General features: G+C 50.4%; 1 protein-coding gene across 2 annotated transcripts in view; it reads left to right on the top strand.

The window, feature by feature from the left end:
* Nucleotides 1-25,889, top strand: part of LOC146813618 (chitotriosidase-1-like) — a 256,567-nt gene extending 230,678 nt beyond the window's left edge. Inside the window, exons 9-11 of one of the 2 annotated variants that reach the window (XM_085610097.1) lie at nt 15,614-15,730; nt 18,583-18,715; nt 25,080-25,889. In XM_085610097.1, the coding sequence (XP_085466223.1) occupies nt 15,614-15,730; nt 18,583-18,715; nt 25,080-25,240 (411 nt within the window). In that variant the 3' untranslated portion in view covers nt 25,241-25,889. The remainder of the gene's footprint in view (nt 1-15,613; nt 15,731-18,582; nt 18,716-25,079) is intronic. The other variant, XM_085610096.1, reaches the window with a different exon arrangement.
* The last annotated feature ends 1,293 nt before the right edge of the window (nt 25,890-27,182 follow it).

Genomic DNA, 27,182 nt, shown 5'->3' with positions numbered 1-27,182 from the left:
AGCAGCTCACTTGTTAGGATACCGCTCATACCCCCGCTTGCCCACTTAGGCTATTAGGGCGAGAAGGATATACTTAACCTTTGAACAGTCCCTTGCTTGCTAAATCCATGCGCACAGGAATGTCCACAACTGGGCGTATGAGACAATGAGCAAGGCTGCCCCCTGCACTTGCCATGCATCCTTTATTCCTTCTGGGAATTTCGCCCGCTCAGCTCTCTCTGGTGAAGCCCTCTACACATACCCACTTAGAGAATCTGTCAGATTCGATACAGGGCGCACTGTCTGTAGTATGGTGCCTAACATTTGATGTGGGAGATGCCACGCACCGCCTAGGTCATGGGAACCAGAAGGAGCACACCACTTCCACCCGGGCGAACCTCTAAATGGGACTGAGCGATACCAAAGGGGATGATGGACGGAGCATTTGAGGAAATTAAACACTCACCCCCAGTCAACTGATCTGGGTTTATTCCATCATCATTCTTTAGCTCACTCCACCACCCCAGTTCATACATGGCCATATGCAAATCAGTCTGACCCTGTGCCTCATGGGAACAGTCCAGCCTGAACTGCCAAGCCATGTCTTCCCTGGACCGGAAACAAGCTTCCTGAACCGGTTACGGGTTCATAACCCCCATCAGCCAGGCTATCTTGAATCGAGTGGCAAAGTGAGCAAGCGACCCACGTCTGGGCATACCCTGCCTACTTAGGGTGAACGAAGCGATACCAAAGGGGATGTTGGACGGAGTGTTGAACATGGCAAGCACTCACCCCCGTCAACTGATCTGGGTTTAATCCATCATCAAACTTTAGCTCTCTCGGCCCCCACATTTCAGACATGGACAAATGCAAATCAGTCTGTCCCTGTGCCTCTCAGTGCATCTAAATGGCACTGGCTCCGCCCAGCTGTACGCCAGAGACACACCTATCTTAAACCTCTTTACTTTCTTTAGACACTTGGCACCCTTCTGGTTGCAGCTCTGTGTATTTGTGAAGCGCGCATGCCCCTGGGGCACGAAGATGCTGAATGGCCAATGTATGTTACCCACTCGCTGAGACTTATCTGTCGCTAACTGCCCTTACTTGGATTGAAGGGTTGCTGGATGCTACCTAAGGACTGAAGACTTGATGCTCCAACACAGTTTGACCCCAGAACCTGGGGACAACCCAAGTAGTGACTATGCCTTTCATGCTACATCTACCCCCGCACTTGTCTATCAATGTGCTAAGGACCACAGTCCCAAAAGATGCCCCTTCTATTGTCTGGTTCTAGACCGTAGAAGGATAACCCCAGGGGCAGACAAGTCTGTGGAACCAGAGGGGAAAGTTATGTGCAAATACCTGCCCTTTCCTGAATACGGGGAATGCCCACTGGTCGATAAACCCTGTTACCACTTGGCTCTAACACAGTGTTTACCAAACATTTATGCACTGCAGCAAACTTGTTATCTGTCAACTACCACAACCCGCCTGCTGCCCTGGCTAAAGCGCGGGTAAATATGTCTAAACTGAAGCGACCTGAAACCTGCCCTTGGTTGCAGAGGAATGCCCACCCAGTGTACATGGTGCCAGCAGGTGTTTCTCTTAAAAGGCCCTCGTAGCCAATTGCCCAATGCAGTCTCAGCATTTTGCAGCGCCTCTTTGCGTTGTAATTTCCAGAGTCAGTGTAAAATTATACTTTCCCACCATCGGGCTGCTAACCGGTGGCAAAGGCAGACAGAACCTGGGCATACGATTAGTTTCCTAGAGTAAAACAATAATTATCCATTAAATGTTAACTTTTGTTGAGCACTGGACGTGCCAGAAGCTCTATTACATAGTAGCCTTTTGTGTTTGACACCTTGTTCCTCATTTCCTGGGACAGTAGCTGTTGGACTTGGCCCTTCTGGCAGGTTCACCCCTAAAACTTTTTGCCTTTTAATGTGACCTGATGTTAGTTGTTTTAGGCCTCTAGGCACTTTAACACTGTGTCCCAGTGTAAAGTGCGTGCGCTCTGTGTTACATTGAGTGAGACTGACCTGCCCTCCCATAGGAATGCATGGGGAATGTGTGTGTCCATGGTAGTTCCTGATGCGTGGGGAGTGCAGGGTCGAGTTTGGTATGTGCAAACTTGTGAGATTGAATGATGTGTGATGATGTGTGCGGTGTTACTGTGTCTAGTGTAGAAGTGCCACTTCTAGAAGCTGGCATGTCTGTGTAATAAATGTGAAGTGACTGTCTGGCTTGTGATTGGCTGGTGTGCCTGGCTCCAGGAGTCAGGATGGGTCTGCCCCGGTGGTGAATAGGGAGATTTACATCCAGATGGGTGGGAGGAGTGCACCTGGGACCTGAATAGGGCTGGTCTTTCCCTCCACAATGCTGGCTCCACCCCCTGTGGTGCGTCTGATGTTCCTGGCCTGTCCTTTGAATAGGGAGAGGGGCTGATCAAAACAAAGTGCTCAGGAACCATTTGCATCTGGTTCGCCCCTTCCCTGCACCTTGGTGACAAAGGAGACCTGTGTATAAAAAGGGGCTGTGACCCCATGTAAAGTTGTTCTCTCTCTGTGTTCCTAACTTATGGGGGGGCCTGCTGCTGCTGGGTGCCAGGAGATACCGCCACTGGGGACTGCCTCCCTGCTGGAGAGCCCTGTCAGCTGGCCCCTGGGCCCAGCCTTTGCCCCCCTGCATCCTGAAGACTTCCCCTGGACTTTGCCTTTATTGGAAAGAGCGCTCGCTCTCTATTGCTGGGGAGAGCTTTTCATGTTTCCCTGGAACTGTGTACTGCAGTGCCTAGGGAGCGCTATATCTTTATTTACTGAAGAGCATTCCCTTCTTTGATCCTGGACTAAGCACCAGGGAGCGCTATATCTTTATTTGCTGAAGAACGCTTTATTTCTTGTGCCAAGAGGAGAGGTTTACTGGCAACACGCTGCCGCAGATGCAACTGCAGAGGGAATCCCGACCCCCCTGGCGCTGCTGATCGAGCGGGAGCCCACTCCGCATTGCGGTGAGAAGGAGCTACTTATCTTACAGCGGGTGCCCACCCCGCTTTTGGTGCCTTTAATTAATAGCGGGTTCCCACCCCGCGTTTTGCCGGTTTCCAGCGGGAGCCTACCCCGTGGTTTGAGAGAGCAGCGTGTGCCCACCCCGCAGTTGTGTGCCTGGGAACGGGAGCCTACCCCGTATTACTACCGCCGCCGCCGAGCACACAGGTCCGCCGCGCTGCCCGCGGCGACCCGGAAGTAAACGAAGTCCCGCCTGGTGGTGGGCGGGGTAGCGTGACGCGAGGCAAGCCCGGAGCCTCGCGGGCTCCATTTCCGCCTTCCCCTGTAGCTCGGAAGAGGGGGAAGGCAACCCCTGAACCTAGTCCCGGTCCCGAGGAGGGGGACCGGGTGAAGCGTGGCTGGCGGGGCTCCCATGCCGTGAGGGGGAGCCCCGCGACGTGTGCCCAACCAAAGCTTGAGGGATCCTGGAGGCAGGGCTCCCGCAGGTGCGGTGTGAGCCCTGCGTGTCCTGCCTGCTTGACGGGGAGAGCCACGCGTTCAGCTGCAGAGGCCCCCATAGAGAGGAGACCCAAGGAACTTGAAATCTCCGGTGAGTGGAGGGGCGGACCGGGTGCATTTTTTGAGTGCCCACGGTACCGTGGGCGCAGTACTATTTCTTTGGGGCCAGTTTCATCAAAGAGAGACCCAGAGGGGGGCTCATGAGGCCCAGTAAGTGGCGGTATCATTTTCGCCACAGCTGCACCGCGGGAGAAAGCGGGCAGCTGCAACTTGGGGCACTTTGATTTCCGCTGCATTAGCAGCACCAGGGGCCAGTAGAAGGCCCACCGCTTATGCCCTGACATTTCAGGGACTTGGGGGGGTCAAATAGATTTCAAGAGCCAGCGCACTCCAACACTCGAGGGCCCAATAGTTTAGGGGCCCATGAGGGCCACAGTGCTTGGGGCCATAGTTGATTCACAGAGCCTAGGTGGCTCCATCGCTGCGCAATAGTTGTTTTAGAGCCCCGTGTGGTTCCAACGTGGGTCATATTGGTTTAAAGGGCCATTGAGAGCCCAGGCCCCTTTTTTGACATTCCTGCCTGCACAGCTGCCCAGCAAGTAGTGGGCAGCTGCCACGTTTAGACCTAAACTCTTGCGCACTCTTCCTTGGCTGCCTGCGCAGCCCAGCCCTGACATTTTGGACAGAGGGCGTTTAAGCCCTTGAGAGGCCAAGTTGGCCTGGGGACAGTTTTTCTGTGTTGTGCCCTCACCTAGGGTACATGGTTATTTCTACATGTGTACTTTTGCATAATGTGCATTGCCTTTATGCTTATTTCTATTTCTAAATGTGTCTATGCTTAGGAGATTGTTTTCCTAGTATAGGTTATGCTAGTGAGGTCAGGGTTCCCTGCGTGATATATGCCTAAGGTGTTTAGGATTGCGTAGGGTGTACTTACCTTTTACCAGTAGTTACTGGTTGTGCTCTACAGTTATAATTTGTGTTACAGTTGGTATATGTTTTACATCTACAATTGGTGATTTGTGCTAATTCTGACAGTGGTCCATGTGGCCCTGTCTTGTGTAAATAGTCCCCTGTAAATTCTGCCAGTGCCAGAGGGCACAGTGTAAATTATGTGATTATCATCTAATGTGTTTATTATAATACAAAGGCTATTTTTATACATAACCTTGTGTGGAGTGTCCTTTGTGGTGGGCCTAGGGTGTGGTTGATGTGTGCGCGCGCAAACGCTTTACACATTGCCTCCGGGATAAGCCTGACTGCTCGCGCCAAGCTACCAAGGGGGTGAGCAGGGGTTATCTTTGGCGTGTAACTCCCCAGCCCTGACTTAGAGTGGTGGTCTATGCCTGGCTTTGGCGCAAGCCTTAGTCAACCAGAAATCCCATTTCTAACAGTAGCATACAATGGGGCATATTATCAAGCCAGGCGATAAAATTATCGTCGCTTTCCAGTTTTCTGCCGCTAAAACGGCGATAATGGGCTTGATAATATGCTCTATGTAATTTCAATTGAAGCCCATGTTAGATGTGAAGGACGTCTAACATGGGCTTCAATTGGTATTCAATAGAGCATATTATTAAGCCCATTATCGCCGTTTTAGCGGCAGCTTTCTGCCGCTAAAGCGGCGATAATTTTATCGCCTGGCTTGATAATATCTCCCAATGTTGGCTGACAGCGTCTCCACCCAGTGGGCTAATCGAGCTAACCGGGCGGGGTATTTGAGCTTAACTGCAGGAACATGTCACCTACCCTTGTTTCTGGGGTGCACTCACTTTGCCCCGTTGACCTGACGTTTGCACAAACCCTTTTGATTGCTAAACACTGGTGAACACCTTACAGGTGTCAATTCTGATTTGACACAATATATGTCTTGTGCCTACTGTTGGAGACACCTCACCCTTTCGCGCAGTGACAACTTGCGCAGCGCACCTCGCTTACTTAACTGTCGTCGGATCACAGATGCACAGTACCTACTGTCCATCTCTGACCCTGGATGCTTCAAACCCCCAAAAGTGTCGGAATCCCAGATCCCCAGTTTACTGTTTAGCTGCAGTACGCCTCCAGTGGATCCGCTGGGAGATACCACAAACCGCATTGGTCCTGCGAACATTATGAAGTACACAATTTTCACCTGGGCGCACCTCTAAGTGAGACTGGTTCCACTAAGCTGTAAGGCCAGAGGGACACAACTCTTGTGGAAGTTTCGGAGGCTATTCGGGAGAGTCTTGACGCCGGCGGGAAGGCAGTCCTTGTGCTGCTCGACCTGTAGGCGGCCTTTGACACTGTCCCCCACACACTGCTGCTGCTTAGACTGTCTGAGATCGGGGTGTCCAACCTCGCTTGGGGTTGGATTAAATCCTTCTTGGATGGCCGGTTCCAGGAAGTCTGGATACCTCCATTGGTCTCGTCACCTCTTCAAGTGAGCACGGGGGTTCCTCAGGGTTCCTCCCTTAGCCCCCTTTTGTTCAATATCTACCTCACTCCCCTGGTGGCCCTAGCGGAGAGGTTGGGGGCTAAAGTCATTGCCTACGCAGATGACACTCAACTTCTGTTTACTTGGGAGAAGCAGGGGGCCTCGGTTGACCTCGTGCAGAGGTGTCTTTCCTCGGTTTTTAAGTGGCTGGCAGCTGCCCAATTAAAGTGTAACGAGGATAAATCCGAGCTTCTAATGTTTGGCGACTTCCCCCTTGGATTTAGAGAGTCTATCCGGCCTCCAGATTTCCCTCCGCCTGCCTCCACGAGTCAGACCGCGAAGAACCTGGGGGTTTATTTTGATTGTAACCTCTCTTTTGCTAGTCAGGTTAAGCGCCTTACAGGTTGTTGTTTCGGCCTCTTCAGAATTCTGAGAAGATTCCTTCCGCTTCTTCCTCAAGCGGCTAGGGAATCGGTTGTTCGGGCATTGATTCTATCTCGACTTGACTATGCCAATGCTCTTTATGCTGGGATCCCAGCTTATGCGCTCAATAAGCTTCAGGTGACCCAGAATGCGGCGGTCTGCATGTTGGGTGGCCTGGCTCCCAGGCAGAGCGTGAATGATTACCGTCGCTACCTTCATTGGTTACCGATCAAGGCACGTGTGACATTTAAAGCCCTCACTATTGCCTATCGCGCTTTACATGGGCAAGGCCCCGGCTACCTGCAGAAACGCTTTTCGTTTTATGTGCCGGGGAGATCCTTACGCTCCTCATAGCTCAGGCTGATGAAGACTCCTGGATTTCAGCGTCATAGGCTTGGGGGCGCCTCCTTGGTTGTGTTCGCTGGACGCGCCTGGAATGCGCTTCCCCTGTCGCTTCGCACTGTTGATGACCTTGGCGTTTTTAAGAAACTGCTAAAGACACATCTCTTTTCTTAAGGTCTGGTTATGGCGTTGTCTCCCCTTGGGCCGCGCCGGGACCCTCCTCGGAGTAGCTGCGCGCGCTAGAAATTCAGATAACATAACATAACACATATATTAAACCTCTTTACTAGTTTTTGCCACTTGGCACCTTTCCGGATGCTCTGTGTTTTTGTGAAGCGCACGTGCCGCAGGGGGTGTGGTGCCGCTGAATAACCGTTGTATGTTACCCACTCGCTGATACTATGTATCGCTAACTGCACTGCTTGGATTGACGGAATTCTGAATGCTTCCTAGGGCTGTAGACTTACTGCTCAAACCCAGTTCGACCCAAAACTTTGGGACAACCTAAGTAGTAACCATGCCCTTCATGGAACATCTACACCAGCACTGCTATCAACGTGTTTGGCACCCAGGTCGCTGAAGATGCCCCTTCCAGTCTCGGGTTCTAGCCCATAAAACGATAACCCAAGGCGCAGGCAAGTCTGTGGGGACTGGAGGGGGACAATATGTGAAAGTACCTGCCCATGTCTAAATATTGTGAATGCCCGATGGTCTATAATACCTTGTCGTCATTTGTGCTCTACCTCCGTGTTTACCAAACTTTATTGCACCGCAGTCTACTTGTTCGCTGACAACTACCACAGCCCACCTGCTGCCCTGGCTAAAGCGCGGGTGAATAGGTCATAACTGAGGTGGCCAGTAACCTGCCCTTGTTAGCAGAGGGCACATTTTAGCTGCATCGACCAGACATAGCCAGACGCAACAAGATTGCAACCCCAGTCCCACACACTAGAATTGAACATAGTCCATCAGGGGCCGAGGCCTTGCCTTTGCCCTTTGTGGTGTGACCTGGACTGCTGAGACAGGGCGTCATGAGGCCACACATTCACGTGTACCTATCCTCTGGTGCTACACCCGCTGGGGAATAAGTATGCTCCCCACCTACTTGCTCAGAATTAGCAATGGTCCCTTGAGGGGTGAAAGGTCAAGGCCTTCTCCCTGAAGCTTGTCCATTTTCCCGGCTGAGGATGGGGTCCCACGTGCGCTGAGTCATACATCGACCATACACCCTAGTCTCGAATTCCCCCAGGCAGCAGGCACAAAGAATTACTTAAAAATGAAGCGTGGACCTCCCAACCAGCTTTCTTCCAGACCGGCAAACATGAACTCACTGCGTGGTCGAGGACGGGCACTCAAACAAGTGCGTGCTTCCTGAATACCCAGGTGTCGCACTCGGGACCTACGGATATAAACAGATGCTCTGCCTATCGCGCTAAGCAGGTGCCAGTAAAAGCCCCCAGTGCCATAGCTGGCTGCTCGCACCCTTAGGCCACCTTTCTCCCGACAACCTCCGCCCTGGAACCCCGGCTCCTGCCTTACGGTTGCCGGTGTATTCAGCATCTAAGCATGACTTCTGTCCCTGTTGCATACTTGGCTATGGGCAACGCTATCGGTGATCGACCTCACTGCCACAACAGTTGTCTTATTTCGTTTTTTGTGCATAAAGCCTAAATCACTGAATCACTTTGCCAATCTTATGAGAGCAATGCCTTACTGGCGGCCCAATGGCATTGCCCATCAACCGGCCCATTAAACTGGACGTGTGGGCAAAATAAATAAAGTAGCGTAATAAGTTCGTAGAGAAAGCAAAACACAGGTCAGATCTGTTTCAAACACAGACAGAGCGACCGAGTTCACGGCTTAAGCATCAACTTGCGAAGGAGCGAGACGGTCTATGGTAGCTGTAAAATTAAGTTTAAGGCCATATAGTCAGACACCACAAGTAAACTTATGATCGATCGGGTCTCCAGTTAAGAGGAGACTGGATAAGACGACAAACTATAGAGAAAGTGAATTGATTGTCACTGGCTTACGCGGGCATGACAGCATCTACGAAGCAACGGGGAAGGTAGACTGTGACAGGCAGTGGAACGAGTCGCGGTCAAGTGCACCAGGCGGGGAGCAGAGGAGGAGGGGTCTTGCGGCACGACCAGAGGTGAAGAGCCGTGACAGACTTGTCAGAGTGTAACAACATGTAAAGACATAAGAGTCTGAAGAAGTGAATAACATTTCTTTCGGACAATTCAGTTTAGCGCCCCCTAGCGAGACAACCACACAAGTGAAGGAACCCCCACACACAACTAGAAACATCACACGAGGGCACTGAGATGACCAAAGAGCTGTAAAACCACCAACATCTGATATTACAGACGTTTATAAAATGACAAGGTTACAGAAACACCCCATGCTGTTATGCCAACCCTTGCCACCGTTGAAGATACAGGTGCGGCCCCTGATCCCAAGATGGCGGCAAGTGCAGCAACGCATCAATGTATGGCATCACTAATGGAGAACACCGTACATGAGAAGGCAAACCCCCTAAAATCGTCTTCGCAGCATGACACCTTTTGGCGCACTGGACGGGGCATTTCCAGTGGCCCCGAGGAACCGCAATAGAAACGGAGCCTTGAACCCTGCTAATGGTTTTTCACCAACACACTGAGGAGTGACACTACACACTGTGCGTCCTTAAGCGGAGCCTAAGACAAATAACACTCTCTGAATTGGGTGTGTGCTGTGTGCACTGGAGTGTACACACGTACAGCTCAGACTTCCACTTTGGATCAACTACTCATGCGAGGGAGCACCGTGGTACTGGGTCCCCCCCTGACGTGGGATCTAGGCTGTAAAGAAACCCCAAAAGCCTGCCCACCCCAGAACATCCACGCTGCACACCCGGGATCAGCTCCAAACGCGTCCGACAGCCCCGCTCATCAGGGCGCTGTCACTTAGTCAAGCGTGCAGGCCACAGTAAAGTGCCCCAGTCGTAAGTTCCAATACGAGACAGGCAGTAAAACCGGGGTTAACGCATGACCACGCGAAGGGGGAAGGTAACTTTATCGCCTCCGACCCTTCAAGGGGATACCCATTAAACAATGCTCGCATCTGCCTCAACAAAAGTAGCATATAGCATGTCAAGAACCCTGCAGGCTACAGTAACTCGATGCCACCTGTACCCATTTTCTGCTCAGATAGATGGCCATACCACCAATCCGACCAGTGCCACCACCCCGCAGACACAGGGGCAGGCCCACGGCCCCTTCCGACGGCGCTGACAATAAACTAGCGTGAAAGGAGAAGTAACAAAACCAGTGGGACAGCGCCACCCGGTGGCGTAAACACCTCATTGAACTCTGGAATATACATGGACTAACCATAGGTGGTAGTACGTGAGCACCCCTGTTGTGATCATTCAGAGGCTATGGCACTCTGTTAGTAGCTGCCGTTTTTGGTCACATTTTCCTGCCCTTTTTCTGCACAGCCACTGGTTATGCCAGCCATATACAAAACGGAGGGGACACGACTCACTGCAGCTGCTCCACCCCTGCTACTGCAAGCACGCACTCGCACCCGAGATGCCCCGAAATGGAGGAGCAGGGGCGGCAAAAACAATGCTATGGCCTGGCGCATGTACAGCCAAACGACGTTCTCCATTGTCAAAACCAATTTAACCTATTTAAACGCAACGTCATCCAGGCTACCTCCCCTGCCAAACTGGACCCGATGGTGCACTGCTCCCGTGCCTCCGGGGAAAAGATCGTGCTGCTATCAAGCTGCCTGCCCCCCTCCCCAGCATCCTAGGTTAAGAACGGCGAGGAGGGGGGGGGGGTGCAGTGGTGAACAGACTAGAGCACCTGGCGGAGGCAGAGGCGTCCAGCCCCAACCATACGGGCACGGGGGTGAGAGATCTTCCCCGGCTCCCACACAAAAGCACCAACTCTGCCTCATGATCCCAGCAAACCCGCGGACCTAGAACCAACCTAACACGGCGCACCGGCTCACCTTCATCACCCATGCCAATCGCGGCCCCCCGCCAGAAAGCATGCCCGAAGGCAATCTGCGCCACCCTGAGACAAATCACACTGCCCCTCAAAGGGGGCAGACACACCGCATGTAATCCCCGACGCCTGCCTCAGACACCACGCGATTCGAGCCGGCAACAACACATCGGCGAGACCGCGATGATGACCAGTGAAGACGGTGTGTGCGGCGATCAAAAGAGGTCGGCAAATTGGTGGGGGGAGGGATCTATACCCTCCCCAAGACCTGGGCGCCCAGGAAGTCATGCCCCTCGTGCGCCGCAACCAGGCTGGAGGGGGGGTGTAGTGTCCATGCATGGACACGTTCTAGTGTTCTAACCTGCTGTACTACACTGTACACCCACCCACCACAGACGTCACTGTGTCAGGTGACGCTGGCAATAAAAGGGGCCGAGCGCACGTGCTCGTGGCCATTCCCACTATCCCCAACTATGTGTCCTGCGTCCATGATTCCCAGCATGAGGGCCTAGGGCCCCAACATTACACTGGCGACGAGGCGGGTACGTTACCCCGCGAGTGAAGCCACGATCGGCGCACCATCGATAACAATGAGGGAGAGGACTGCCCGGTGAGCACACCCCCCGTGTGACGACGCGAGAAGCCGAGAAGCCGGCAGGGCACAGCATAGCCCGCAGCGTGACTGGTGGCGACCGGGAGCCCACCCCGCGCCTCAGGCACCGGCCGCAATCACCCTGGTGGAGGGGGAAGAGCCCCGAACACAAGCGGACCGATCGGAGCCCACCCGTATCGGCCGCGACGCCGGAAGTCTGCAGGCGGGGCCGGGTGCCCACCCCGACCCTGCCGCTGTGCCTGGAGGTGCCCGGAAGTAATGGCAAGCCGAGCGGTGCCCACCCGCATCGGCTGCGCCCCCGCAAGAGGTGTGGCCCACGCGGTGCCCACCCGCGTCACAAGGAAGCCCAGCCGGGCAGAAGGTGAGCCCGAGAAATACAGAAAGTGAAAGCGGGTGCCCACCCCGTTCCTCTGTCCTGGAAGAAGAAGCGCTACATGCCCGTGGGTACATCGAGGCGGAGGTAGCGGAATCGAAGGCGGAGCCCACCCGCGACTGGCCGTGGCCGTGTGCCACCTGCACCCCCTTCCCGCGTGGCCCGTAAGGTGAGGAGACCGGCTGCGGGAAGGGGCGGACTGAACTTTAAAAGTAAAAGCGGAGCCCACCCGCGACGAACGGTAGAAGCGGCACCGGTGCAGAGAGGAGCCCACCCTCAGACGCCGCATCACGAGAGACCCTGGTCTCTCCGCCCGCTCCCCGTGTGCCATGCAGGCCAAGTGAGGCCGCATGGGAGAAAGGACAAATCGGCCCGAGGCCGTTTAGGAAACTTAGCACCGGTGGCGCGGGACGCCCACACGGTGCATGCTGCCCAACAGACAGTGCCGGCATTTAACACCGACCCTCCCCCGCCCCGAGCAGCGTGAGGACAAAAGAGCTGCTGCGGGCGGGGGGGGGAGCACACCACACACAAGGGGGAGCAGGAATAAAAGCGCAAGAGGCACACCCTCCTACATAAATACAGCACACGAGTGCCCACCAAGCCCTAGCCTCCAACCACACAAGGAAACGTAACGGCTCACAGCTGAGAAAACAAAGTGGAGCCTACCCGCAGTGACAAGAGTCCACAAACTCACAAGCAGAGTGATCCTATACCCTCCGGGCAGCTCCCTGGCAATGCCTGTGCCCCTCCTGCCTCAGAATAAAAAAAAAAATAAATAAATAAATAAATGAAGAGACTTACCTGCTGCCCAGCTCCGGTCCTGCCCTTCACTGGTCTGCCTGGCTCCAGCCCCACTCCAGCCCTCTGCACTCTACCGGAGCCTGGGGAAATTGAGAAAAGGAAAACAAGGGATAGAGTTCTGGCAGTACAGAAGGTTGCTGCTGAAGCCAAACAAAAGCAACACTGCCACCCAGTGGCCACTGGTGGTACTGCAGCACACAGAAACCAACAAGCCTACAGCAAGCCAAGGAAGTCCAGCAGCTACAGGAGACCGACGGAAAGGGAGAAGAGGCAGCAAGGCAAGTACCGCAAGGTCTGACGGAGGCGCGAAGGTGAGCACACGGGAATGCGACGGTGAGCGACGGAGGCGCACAGGAATGTGCCAGAAGCGCAGGAACGCGACAGAAGCACAGAAAGAAGAACGGTGTCGAGCCACATCCACCCCAGCGAGGACTGCGCTGTCGCCGCATCTAGTGGAGCGAACCCTCGAGAGAACAAACGGACTCAGCGCAGAGGTACCCCGGACGCGGACAGTACACTGCAGCGCCTACACAAGAGGAACCCACTGAAGAGGATGGGCGCAGCAAGGATCCAACACTGGCGGGCAAGGATGCCGAGCCCCACCCAGTGGCGCCAAGAAGCCACCACATCAAGTGATCATGATACTAGGAGCAACGCTACACTGGAGATGTACCACGACGGTACGAAGAGTAGCACGCACCAGCGCCTGACAAGGCAGCGGACAAAGGTAGTCACACGACGTGATGCACCCCGTCAAGCCGACCAGCCAAATGGTCGCACCACAAAGGCCAAGCCGACCTGCCAAACGGTCGTCCCACAAAGGTCAAGCCGACCAGCCGAACGGTCGCACCACAAAGGCCCAGCCGACCTGCCACATGGTCGCACCAAAGAAGCCGACTCGCAAGGAGTTGCACAAAGAGGTCTGACGCAAGACCGAAGATATCCTGCCAGTGATCGGCAGCGCGGACCGTCAAGTGGTCCAAGAAGCTCAAGAAGAACCAAAGTAACTGGTGAAAAGGGAGAAGAACGAAGCGGACCATGAGCATGGCCCCACGAACTTCAACCAAAGTAATTGGTGAAAGGAGAAGATGAAGAGAAGGTCACGACCCTAACTCGGAATGCTGAGGAAGATGAAGAGAGTGTTCTCGGACGAGGACAAGACCAGGGGGAACACGTGCAGAGTGCGCGCGCTGCATGGAGAAGCCTGGCCAGATAAGAGGAGAACAGAAACGGTCCAGAGTAGGTCGTGAAGCGAAGAGAAGAAGAGACCAGAGTGGCACGTCCGCCACTACGAAGAAAGAAGAAATCGCAGTGGCACGTTTGCCACTACAAGAAACGAAGAATGAAGATATCGGAGTGGCACGTTTGCCACCAAAAGAAAGGGGAAAGGAAGAGATCTGAGTGGCACGGTTGCCACTGCAACAAAAGAAGAAGTCAGAGTGACATGACATCCTCATGGAGAAAGAAATAGAGGAAAGAGAGAAGAGTGTGGCAAGACTACTCACACCTCAAAGACAAGGAAGGGGACAAGCGTCAGAACACGGGGCGCAAGTCCTGAAGAACACCCGTGGCACGGAGAAAAGACCATCTGTTTGATGATGCTTTCAGCGCACCTGGGATCTGCAGAGGTGAGCAGGCCGGACCATTCGAAACACCCACCTTTGGGGTCACACGGACACTGGACAACGCCAGCCGTGGTGACCCAGGGGCAGAGGCCTCAGGGATGCCAGTGAGTGAGCGTCCCCGCGACGAGAGATGGTCATCAGCCGCCCTCCAGCAAAGGTCCCAGGAGGATAAAGACATTGTGTGCGAAGACAGGAGCCAACAGCTACCCTCCAGGCACGACTGCAGAACCCGAGGTGAGACTTGTCGTCTCCTCTGCACCCACACGGATCGGCGTGCGAGTAACACGACACAGTACACCCAGCTCAGGACGAGTCAGAGGGCCTCAGGGATATCCCGTGGCAGGGGAACACCTGCGAGAGAGGCATCATGGTGAGAGGGGTGTCTTGCAACCAATCCGTCTTGCAAAACAGAACACACGCCACAGATAAAGGAAAGGACTGGACCAAAAGACGAACGGCAACATCTAGCGGTAAACCACAAGAACTCAACTGCGTTTGTCGCCAAGAAAGTAAAGCGAAGAAAAGACTGTGAGAACAACTTCAAGGCAGAGCCGTCAAACAGACTAGATCCATCGAGCACCCATGACTGGTGCCACAGTGAACTGGTGACCGTCTGCGACAGGAAGAGCATCGTCCGCGACAGGAAGAACATCTTCTGCGACTCCAAGCAGCTGAAGCGTGAGCGATTCTGCAGAAGTTTGGTCACTGTATTACAACTGTGTATATCTTTCTTTCTCCCCCAGGTTGAACTTTGACTTTGGGTTTTGTTATTAAAAATTGGGAGGGATGTAGTGTCCATGCATGGACACGTTCTAGTGTTCTAACCTGCTGTACTACACTGTACACCCACCCACCACAGACGTCACTGTGTCAGGTGACGCTGGCAATAAAAGGGGCCGAGCGCACGTGCTCGTGGCCATTCCCACTATCCCCAACTATGTGTGCAGTGTCCTTCTTCACCTAGCATGTGGGCCTAGGGCCCATCATTACAGGGGGGACTCCATCCAGAGTCCCTGCCCCCGAAGGGGTCGGGGGGTGTGGGATGCCCAGGCGACACTAGAGTGCTGACCTCTCCAGTGGCCCCCTGTGGGTGCCTCGGCCAGCAGCATTCACCAGCGGCATATATCCAAATATTTGTTCAGAAGCCTTGGCCCAAAATACATGTTCCGCGGTTTTAAAATCTTTGCTGACAGATTAGCCTGGCCTGACCCACAGGCATTGATGGAAATGCACTGAAGAAATATGGTAAAATCAGACTTGGTCACACTAAGGACATTAACATCCACTGTTAAAGGCCCTAGCTGAATACCACTTCCTCAATGTGGACTAATTGAGAGGACCATAATTGCAAGGTGGGTCCAATATACAGCCCCCCATGCATGCCCACGGATCTGGGGCTTCATGTTTAAAGACACCTTGTGCAGCCAACTTTCAGATAGGAAGCTGCGTTAGGGTGAGTTCACTGTGAGGTTTGTTTTAGCCTCATTGGGGTACTTTTGTTTTGAGATGTGTTCCTCATTGCCGCTTTCTTCTTCACCAGATCTGCAAATTTCGAAACGGGGCTACAACAGTTTGGATCGAAGAGCAGAAAGTGCCTTATTCCTATAAAGGGGCTGAGTGGGTCGGATACGACAACCCCGAGAGCATAAAATTAAAGGTAAGACCCTCAAAGATGTCGGACTCACAAAACGTTGCCAAAGGTAGGGGCTGGATTTTCTCATCTGATGTCTCTTGTGTTTTAGTCACAAATGTACAGATCAAGGGAAATATCAGAGCAAAGATAAGTCCATATGTTTGCAGCAATAACTTTAAGAAATTAACTTATTGTTTGGGGTGGGTGGCTGCCCCTCCAAGGCTGATCAAAAAACTCTTGTCAAGGTGAACCCTGGAAGTCACTAAATTAACCTTAGGCAAGATGCAAAGCATTTATGCAGTACCAAAACATAATAGAGTCAAAACAGCAAGCAATACAAATCCCAAACCGAGTTAGAATATTGGAGTAAGATTAATTACGCAAAATGAAAAAGAAAAAAAAATGCAATAAGGGTAACCAGAGACCTGAATTTTTAAATTTTTACGTAAACATAGTGCCAAAAAGCACAAAGCGACAAAGATAATCAGTGGTTTCAGTAGATCAGGACCTATGTGCAAGTTGAGGCCAACCACGATAGAGCGTGGAAACGATACACCAATCAGGATCGTTCTGGTTGAAGACTTTACCACCTGGCTTAGTCTTTTAATTCCCAACCAACCACAGGAGTGCACTTTTAAGGACCCAGGACTTCAGGTAGGCACTTAGAGACTTACAGGTTGACAGGCAGAAGCCAGCCAGGGTCCTATCCAGCTCCAGTTGCCACTGGTCAGCTGAGTACTTCCAGGAAAAGGCATCTTGCTAATTGTTGCCTAGCTGTAGGCCTACAAAAGATCAGGCAACTGACTCTTGGAGTCCAACTCCTTGTCTTGTATGCAAGAGGGAGCAGGTCCAGTCCTTCAGGGATCCTCTTAGCTTACAGACACAGGTCCCGTCCTCTTCTGGTGTCCTGCAGGTCCAGAAAGTGTTCTGAGGAGGGTACCTTTAAGTGCCACATTTGTGCTTTGCGCTAACTATTGGGGGTGACTCCTGTACATTCCCTAGCCAATGAAGTAAAATATTCTGGGGCCAACATTACCCACCTTTTTAGTTGTTCATGTTTGCCTTCCTGCAAACAGGCTCAAAATGCCATGTTTCAGGGCACTTTCAAGATGGCCAAACTCTTCAGCCACACTAAACTTGGGCTGTGAGGACTGGTGATGTGCGAGGGGAGTGTCTTCCCACATCTAGTACTAAGTTTCAGTTTGCAGCAGGCATTGTATACCCACAACAAACCTATAAATAGAAGTCTGGTTGAATAAAGGCCAGGTCCTACAGCAAACAGAGAGTGGATACTCACAAATTGTCCTGACATTCTGTTCTCCGTCTTCCAAGTGTGCCCCAAGTGTTATACGTGGCTCAATCGACATGCCAAGCTGGATCTCACAGATAGTTTTAGAGGATGCCTACAGCCCCCACTCTTATTATTCGGTTTAGCTTGGAGGAGTCGTTTCTCCACATTCTGATCAGCCTTATGTTTGCTCATGTAAGACATTTTACACCCTATTTGCTCCTAGTCAAGGCTGAGCACAGGGTGAGAGAAGCTTCAGAGCTAATTCAAGTTAGCCTCCAGGACTTTTGGGCAGGTAAAAGGTGGCGCTTTAAAAGTTACCTCAATATTTGCAAAAAATGCAACTTCACCATTGTATTGGAATAATTATTAAAAATAATTGTTTTCTGGCTGGTCCCATTCCTGGGAAACGTACAATATTTTTATCCTGTGCTCCGGTTCTTATCATAGGGACGCTAGGCCTGCCACAGGTAAAAGATCATTTTGGGCCTTGTCACTGTCCGGACATGATATTATTCCTTTTCTAAATGGCCCACTTTTGAACACCACTCGCCCAATGTGGCCTACAAGGGTTACCTAGGGGTGACTTACTAATATTTAAATGGGAGGTTTTACCTGTTAAAAGGGTTATTTTGACAGGACGCACTGCGGGGTTTACACTGCCGCGGATAGCAGGCCTAGTGCCACATTTAAAGCAAAATTTAATGGTCCAGCACCCAAAAAGCAACAGATATTAGACATTTGTTCATGACATAAATAAATGTCGACAGTTCATCTTTCAAGAAATGGACTTTCAGCAGAGACGATTCCTTTCTTTTTTTGATCCTTTATTCAGAAATTTTCTTTCAACATATTAAAACAGACCATAGCCAACGCGTTTCATCCTCACGGACTTCTTCAGGGCATAAAATAGTAGCTTTGTTTTTCTGTGGTCTGTGCTCTTTCCTTACGATTGTAGGTAGTCTATTTGCTGAGTACGTTTTTACAATATCTGCCACCATAGTGGATGGCGCAATCGGTGCTGTGCTCCATTAGAGAGCGTTGAAAGTTCAGGCCCTGGGGGCACTTTCTGCACTATATACTAGGGACGTACAGGCTTATTAAATATGCCAATCAGAACTCAGCCAATTTATCCATGTTTGAAAGGGTGAGAACAGGTACTTTATTAGTGGTCAGTGGGGTAAGTGCACCGAGTTGTACAACCAGTAAAAAAAGGGCCCAGCAAAAAATCTGATGTGAAGGCGGATCCCCTAAATAATCAAATAAAGAAAACCATAAATATATAACAATACCCCAAGAGGATATTCCTCATGTACATGACCAGAGAAAGGATGTCTGTGACCAGTGACTAACCTGATGGCTGCTCAAATCTTGGCTTTCCTGTTACAGACCATGAGTATCCAGTGATTGAAGGGAGTCAAGGTCACTCCAAGGACATCTGTTTGGAAAGCCCAGGATTGAAACATGGAGTCCTCTAGGGCCCTCCTCAGTGAGCTCATCGCGGCTCAGAGCCTTGACTTGGGAGTGTGTTGTCCACAGCAGGGCCGGCAATGCCACCGGCCACTAACGCTCCTTTTCTCTTTGGTAGGTAGAGTATCTGAAGGCGAAAGGATTCGGGGGGGCGATGGTGTGGGCCCTGGACATGGATGACTTCAGAGGGACCTTCTGTGACAAGGGCAAGTACCCACTTCTGCAGGCCCTCCATGCTGAGCTGAACCCCGGTAATGACACATGGATTTACGCTTTGATTACTAAAAGCTGTGACAGAAAACACTGCCTTCTTGGTGTGTGCATTTATGTATTGTTTTGACATCTGAACCAGTTCAATGTAAGAAGGCAACATTTTGGGTTTTAGTGTCAGTTCTACATCATAGATGTGTGACCAGCACAGTCATTCATTTACTCCCATACATGTGGCGTGCCCTCACTAACATGCAAGAGACTGGGCCTGCCCTGTGGGCTTCTTCTGTCCAGTGGCTTGTTGAGGATTGGGATTTCCTGCAGGACAGCTTGCCTTTGCTTCTATCTCTTGTCAGCCAACAAGACTTTGTCCCCGGAACAGGAACTTCGACTGCATCTAGCACCCAGGTGACCGGTACACTGGATATCGGAGCACATGTATCGAGATTTGTAATAGCGATGACCTGATTGCGATTTTCTGGGAATCACAATTAGGTAATCGCAATTAGGAATGTATGAAACTCAAAGAGTTTCATATAGCGATTCCTAGGGGTTCGCAAATCGACCTACCTCATTAATATTGATGAGGTAGGTCGCAATTTGCGACCCCCTAGAAATCAATAAAATCACGGGGATGGTGGCCTGATGGGGTCACCAGACCACCCTGTGATTGGTTAAAAATAAAGCAATCTTTTTTTTTTGTATAGCAGCCTGTTTTCCTTGAAGGAATACCGGCTACTTTACAAAATGAAAAATGAAAAGTTTGTCATTCATTTTTTAAGAGCACGTACTCGTCCGTGCGACTACTGCCCGCTCTTAAAAAACGTTTTTGCATACTTTCACAAAGGAGAGGGGGTCCCTTGGGGACCCCTTCCCATTTGCAAAAGGGTTAACGCCAACTTGAGGTTGGTGGTGAATTGCAAATGTTTTGCAACTGCATTCACGGTCACAAAACATTCATACATACTGTTACGAATCAGTATTTGGAAGGGACACCCTGAACACGCCCCTCCCGAATCGCAAACCCATTTTGTAATTCACTAACAGGTTACCGAATCGCCAAAAAGTGCTTGGTACATGTAAAAAGCCTTTTTTGGGTTCGCAAACGGGTAAAACGCAAAATTGTTTGATCCATGTGGCCCATACTGTTAGTTGTGCTGTCAGCACATAACTCGGACACCACATCACTGTCAGCAGGAATTCCGTGCTGTGCGGCCATCCTGAGGGATCGCTGAGGCGGACATCATCAAAGCGCTAAGAGACCTGTCGGTGTACAGGCGCTATACAAGAGTAAATTAACATAACATTTCAAAGAAGCATCTGCTACTTCCACTCTCCTTTCACACGCGATCTTCTCGATGCCTGCTTGATGTTTTAATACTATGAATTCGGAGTTCGCTGCAGAAAAATCTTATAGGCAGGATATGTGGCATACTGGACCCAGAAGGTGAGAGAATCAGAGGACCGGCTTCCCACCTGACTACATTGCATGGTTCAGGGTAAATCATTTGCCCCAGCAGAATTCCAAGTCAACACCGGGAGTGTTAATAAACAGGCCGCGTGCCTGTATTTAGCACCACACAAACCATGTACATTCAGTTGATTCAGATCTTGTCCCCACAGCAAGAGTTGTGCAAGATCTGTTTCAACACCACACACGTTTTCTTGCGGTCGCCAGAACTTCCCATTGAGAAATATTCTGTTACATGAGGCGAATGCTTCAAAATTACTTAATACCGCGCAAACTGGAGGGAGAGAGACCGCAAACAAACAGGAACTCACAGTGGAGGGCAGAGCACTTTGACTTTGACAAGCAGAATGCTAGAATATTCTTTAATGAAACAAGACATAGACATTATGACAAAGATAGACATGTAAGGGAAAAAAAGAAACTAGATCTAGTAAGAACAGGCTCAGATTAACCCTGAACATGTGAGGACTCTATCACTTCAGATTTCAAGGCGTCTTTTCTTTGAATGTGTGATTACTTTCCAGCGTCTGTCTGGGACGTTTCCGAGTTTTATTCTACACTTGGAAACAATACATTTTCCCTCCTTTGTTGAGCTCACAGCTCGGCAGCCCACACCGACACATCACTCTCACAGGAAACTCTTGGATGTGCGCAGTGACGACACAGATTTTGGTTGGGAAAAGATTGCTGCAGGTTTATTCCATACAAAGTATGCAACATGGTGGGGTATCTCACGGGCGATCCAAGGGCAGGCAGCGGTGACTGACCTACGCCGCCCTGCCCGCCTGATGAGCCAACTTGCACTGTGGCCAACACAGTTGGTGCTACCTGTTATGGTGGGACCCCCCTCCCTTGGATCCCGTGGGCCACTGGTCCACCATCTTACTCATTCCCCTTTACCGGGTGGAGCGATGCAAGGCCAGCCCCCGGTTGTTCAGGCTTACACCGCCCTAAGGACTATTAGGGCGATGATTTTCTTCCAGGGGCCTGCCATAAAGAATCCTGGGATCTGGCACTGGCACCCCTATTGTGCTCCTGCAGAGGTACCCTTCTGTACAATTTCAACTCCGGATTGCCCTGTAACTCTGCCCGCAACACAAACAAAAACATTAAATAGTCTTCCCTAACCGTGCTCCCCAGCCAACACGCTGGGTATGCGGTAGAGCGGGAGATGGCAAAGAGGGCGCCAGAAAGACGGGGGGGGGGTATAAGTACCTTCCCCCAATCCTCTATGCGCCGGAAATGACGCGGCGAGTATGTCGGGCCGTGGGACTCCTCCCCAGGGTCCCAAGACTAGAGGGGGTGGTGGTGTGCCTACGTGCTATGTTAAACACACACACACACATCCATTGACGTACACTTAGAATTGGCATGGCCTACCCTATAGGTCCGTAGTATATAATAGGGCCAGGCAGCCTTTTTTTGCACTTGCATGCGTGCAGTGCTGAGAACCTGAGGCCCTTTTAAAAGCAGCCCTGAGCTGCAGCGCTGCTTTTAAAAAGTAAATTCACTACAACCTCGGCTTCGGTGGCAGGGCACTCTAGAAGTGATAATCTAGATTTCATTTTCATATCAAATACCCCTGAGGTCTCCCCTGGGTGTTCGAGGGGCGGGAATCAGGTAACTATAACCAAGGTCCCCAGAAAATATGTTTTATACACCCTGGTGAGGGAAACCTGCCCCTCTTTTTTGCCCAGTGTAGGAGACCCCCTGGAAAGTTACCTGTGGGGCTGTGGGCACTGGGAAGTATTCATCTACATCATTTGTACATATTAGGCAGCCCCAGGTTTGGGGGGGTGTCCTGTCATTATGAGTAGGGCCCTTATAAAATATGTTTTTTAAGCCCTGGTATGGGAGGAATTGCACATTTCACTTTCCCCATTGTAGATATTGTGGCCTCCTAGGCTAACATTGGCCAACCGCGACCCGGCCGGAATCCAGGTTCGTCCCGCTGAAGAGCCCTGGCGGTCCGATATACAGAGTTTGATCGGGAGCTGCCTGAAAGACAAGCCAGTGAACCCTCACCAAATCTGGACTGATGGAGAGCATCGAGGGCCCTCGGCAAAAAAAGCACCACAATTATTTTTTCGTGCAAATCTTTTTTTATGACTGAAGCCTCCTGCGTGGGTATCTGACCTGGGCTCCATCGTGGTCAGCCTCAAACTTTGACTTTGTGCCGGTCAGGCACGACCAGATGTCCAGAAGTGGGGCTATTGGTTTTTAAGCACTACAGAGTTTATTCTTTAAAAAATCATATTTCTGGTTCCCGACATTGGATTTCGGTCATTCTGGTGTCATTAATTATTTACTGTACTGGTGTTTTTAAATGCTTTACATGCCTGGCTCTCAAGTTAAGCTTCATTGCTCGGTGTCATTTGCCCAGGGTTGAGCAAAGGACTCATTTCTAGAGAGCCTTTTCAGGAGCCAGTACCATGTCGGCGGCCTTGTTTCTGGTGTTAGGTGCCTGCCTTCTACTACCGATAGACAACCTTCGAACATCTACAAACCAAGGGGCATATTATCAAGGATGGCGTTAACAATCATCGCCGGTTAAAGCGGCGATAATGGGCTTGATGATAAGCCCTTGAGAATTCCCATAGAAGCCCATGTTCTGGTGTGAACCTGGGCTTCTATGGGAATTCTCCAGGGCATATTATCAAGCCCATTATCACCGCTTTAGTGGCAGTTTTCTGCCGCTAAACCGCCGATAATTTTAACGCCGTCCTTGATAATATGCCCCCAATTGGTTAAGAAAGCTGATTGGAAGCCTGATAAAGGTACCAAAATCAAAAGGTCTTGATTAATGCTGGATCTAAAACTGTATTCCAAAGTTGGGCTTTGGTACGGAGATCACGCAGTGCTGGCATGATGTCCCCTGTGAAATGTGTCAGCATGATCTGCGTTGCCCACGGCACAAAGGTTTTCAGGGGTAGTGACAGACAATGAACAAACGTTGGCCTTAGGCTGGAAGGTGACCCAGTGTTACATCAGTGATTCTTTTTGCAGGAGAGGGTCATGTGTGATAATGGGGTCCAGTTTGCTCCAATGCACATGGATGAATGACAAAGACCTGGGTAATGCACGTCTGCTGTGTGTATTTTCCAAGCTTGAAAAGCCATGTGGGACCTTCTCTGAGTACCACATGAATGCATGTAACTGCCTTACATTGTGGGCTGCGCATGGAGAACACTGTTCTGGAGTTAGTTTGTTCAAGAAAGCCTGTGTTTTATTTCCTAAAAAGACAACTTTCCTCCCAGAAAGCTGAAACATATTTTTTCAACACTATGTGCATTTATGTAAACGGTGATCAATGTTTTCTATTTTTGTGGTTCAACTTGCTTAAATTTGTGGAGGAAATAAGTGTAAACCGAATTTTGTTTTAATTTCTGAAAACAATAGTAAATTGTGAATTCAGCAAAGTGCTTTCAATTAAGGATGGTGATGCATTTTTGGATTGTACTAAAAAATCTGGGGCAGATTTACAAGCCCCTTGCGCCTCTTTCACGCCGCCGTTGCGTCCCTTTTGTGACTCATTGGCGGCGCAAAGCCAGCCCCATGCTGCGGGGTATTTACAACGTGATGCATCTAGGAGATGCGTCACGTTGTAAAGCCCTGCGCCAGAAGTAGGCGTTCCTGTGGCTAAGTGAAATCTACAAGATCAGTCATTTTTGAGCCCATGCTATGTCAAAACCCTGCGCCTGCTTGAAGCAGGCGTAAGGATTGACGTAGCATTGTACAGACTGGGCACCCCAGAGCCTTGCTGGAGCTGCGTCGCACTTGCGACGCAACTCCAGCAATGCGCTGCCTTTACAGCTCAGATGCGTCACGCATCTGTCCGTTTTTGCCCCATGGTGCGCCGCATTGTAAATGAGGCGCATCCATGGTGGCGGAGCCGTGACGCACAATCACTGGCGCATCCCTGCTGATATGCAGGGATGCGCCAGGTATTGTAAATCTGCCCCTCTGAGTCTAGGGATAGGTGTCATTCATACCGCTGCACATGCTGCTGGCGCACCCATGAGGCCATGATATTGTGAGGGAGAGTTTGTGGGCGCTCACTTACAATAGGAAGACATAAACTTTGCAAAACAACTATTGCTATTAGCTGTTATCCTACAATCGTCTGTTCCCACTCTCCTCCGGACACACATGCTACACTTCAAGTGTGGGTCGCCACCTGAATGGGACAGGAAGGCAGTAAACAGCCGCCATGCAGGGGGGCCGCTAGAGGAGACTCATGCTGGGGCCTTTGCAGTGGAGGATTGCTACATTATTTGGGGCTGTGGGGGGCTGTTTTCATTGAAAACAATTTACCAGACATTTTGGAAAACCAGAGACTGTGGGGAAATTCAGGCTTGTGTGTTTCTATGGATTTTACCCTCTTTCCTTACCCAGAATGCCCTGGAAACATCAAAGTATGGATACAAAAAAAATCACACTTTACAAGATGTAAAACTCTGGAATTTGGGCCAATGGCAAATGTCTCAACATCCAACAAAAACTGAGGAAGATGATAGAGTTAACCAGTAAAATGCGCATCTGTGCAAGGGCGGGGCAAGGAACACACAGTAAGAATGCAACATTTGCAGTTAATGAGGTGGAGGGGAGTTTGAAGTGACAAAAAGGAGGAGGAGGAGGGATGGCATCCAGAGGGTCTGACCTCATGACATCTGCATTGATTGGATAAAGTGATATATGATGCATCTACTGAATGGAACAACATGTAGCTCATAGGTTTTTTTGTTTACTACCTTTGATGTGCCCCTATGTGATGCCCTGACCTCCTGGTATGCCCTTGCGTGATACCCTAACCTCCTGGTATTCCCTTACGGTATACCCTAACCTCCTGATATGCCCTTACGTGATACCCTGACCTCCTGGAATGCCCTTACGTGATACCCTAACCTCCTGGTATGCCCTTGTTCTCGTTTCAGGCTGGTGCTCCAACAAGGCAGATGACCTCTATGAAGATCCCCAGAATCCAGCCAAGTTCTATATCTGTACTGGACAAAAGGGCCAGAGCTTCTTCTGCCCACAAGGGATGCTCTTCTTCAAAGCCTGCCAATGTTGCAACTGGCCTGGTCAGGGTGCATGAGGCCAGTACCGCCTGGACTCGTGAGCAGTCAGGGTACACTTCTGAGACCCCTGAGGGAAATATCAGACAACCTCACTCAAAACAAACACCGATGGCCGTCCTGTTCTCACACCTTTTAAAGGTACTTCTTTCATTCACACAGCAAGGGACAGCCAATCATTGATCTTCAATTCATTGAGAGACTGACCTATGGGCAGAGCCTGCTGTAGCAGAGGATGACCTCTCAGACTCTGCCTGGTCTCCTCCCAGTGCCCAGGTCCACCCGGACCCTCTCTCTGACTCTTGCCCTTTTGACCCTCTGCTGCCCCCCACTGTTACCAAATCTGCATTACAAGTATGCGTCATGAACACATGTGCAAGGCCCCTCCAATGGCACATGACCATCATCTATGAAGTACACTATGAGGTGAATTGTGTCTTTTCAACATTAAAGCAGGTTTACAGTGAATGAAACAACGTGGATGTGTTTGAAAGATGTGAACAGTGCCGCGGGCAACCAATGGTACAATGATACTAATATCGGAACAAAAGGTTACAGCACATTGATGTACCAACTCTGCGATTCTGAAATACCTAATGTTCATAATGGAGACAAATACATCTCTACCAATTGTGATGTGAGAAATTAAATTAACTTAATGACGTTTGAGATGGCTGTTCAGTCTGTTTGATACATTTTATACATAGCAGCTCTTGTTCCTAAAGGTGCTGCTACACTCTGAATTTGTTAATTGCTAAATGCATAATTGATATAATGTATTTATTTATTTATTTTAACAGTTTTGTATAGCGCGAACAAGACCCTTGCGGGTATCAGAGCGCTTTACAGGGCATATGCATGAGATTGTCAGATATATATAAATACGATAAATTATGCGATTACATTCCTGGTAACTGTTAGCTACTAGCACATATCAACAAGAGTGTATAAGAAAGTTCAGGTGAGTCTGGACAAGAAAATCGCCTTCACTTCTTTTTTGAAGAGGGCAGCGGATGGATTCAGTCTTGTTTCTGGTGGCAAGGCGTTCCAAATCCTAGGGGCCATTCTTGAGAAGGCACGATTGTAAGTTTTTTTCTTGAAGAAACGTTGTGTTTTAAGTAGAAGATTATCAGAACTCCTAGTGGTTCTGCTACCACCCAACAGCACTAGTTTCTCCACTAGGTACCTTGGGGTTTTTTGGTGCAATGCCTTATGTGTCATACAGGCGATTTTTAAATGGATTCTGGCCTCAAAAGGTAACCAGTTGAGGGCCTGCAGGTCAGGGGAAATGTGGCAGTTTCTTCTGGAGCCTGTGATGAGTCTAGTGGCTGTGTTGATTGAGGCTCTTAGCGGAGCGGTTGTGGATCTGGGAAGGCCGCAGAGAGCGATACTCCCATAGTCCACTCTGGGAATTACTAGGGTTTGAACTGCCTGTTTTTGAAGTCATTCGCGGGTATGAATGGCTTCAATTTTCTCAGGGTGTTCATCTGAAACTTGGCTCCTCTAGTTGCAGCGCTGATGTGTTTCTGCATGTTTAGTTAATTATCCAGAGTTATACCAAGGGATTTCGCAGAATCAATGAGGAGAGGTTGACCATCGAGTGCGGTTAGGTGCTGCATCCACTCACGGATCATGACTGTTTGATTGGGGGGAGCGATAAGGAGGAATTCTGTTTTTAGTGTGTTAAGTTTTATATGGTTGCTTGCCAACCAACACTGTGCTTTTTGGAGAGTAGAGTTAAGGGACTAAGGGGCATATTATCAACGGCCAGCGATAATTATCGCTGGCCGTTCATAGCGACAGAAAAATTATCGCCAGCTATCGCTGAATATTATCGCCATGATAACCCTATATTTACAACGCATAGCGCTATGGCGATAATATTTCAGCGATAGCGGTGTTTACAATGGAACATCGCTGGTTTTCCAGCGATGTTCCATTGAAAACAGCGATAACATTGCT

This window comes from Triturus cristatus, chromosome 6 (assembly GCF_964204655.1).
Source record: "Triturus cristatus chromosome 6, aTriCri1.1, whole genome shotgun sequence".
NCBI classification, from domain to species: domain Eukaryota; kingdom Metazoa; phylum Chordata; class Amphibia; order Caudata; family Salamandridae; genus Triturus; species Triturus cristatus.
This window is presented reverse-complemented; position numbering and strand designations above follow the sequence as displayed.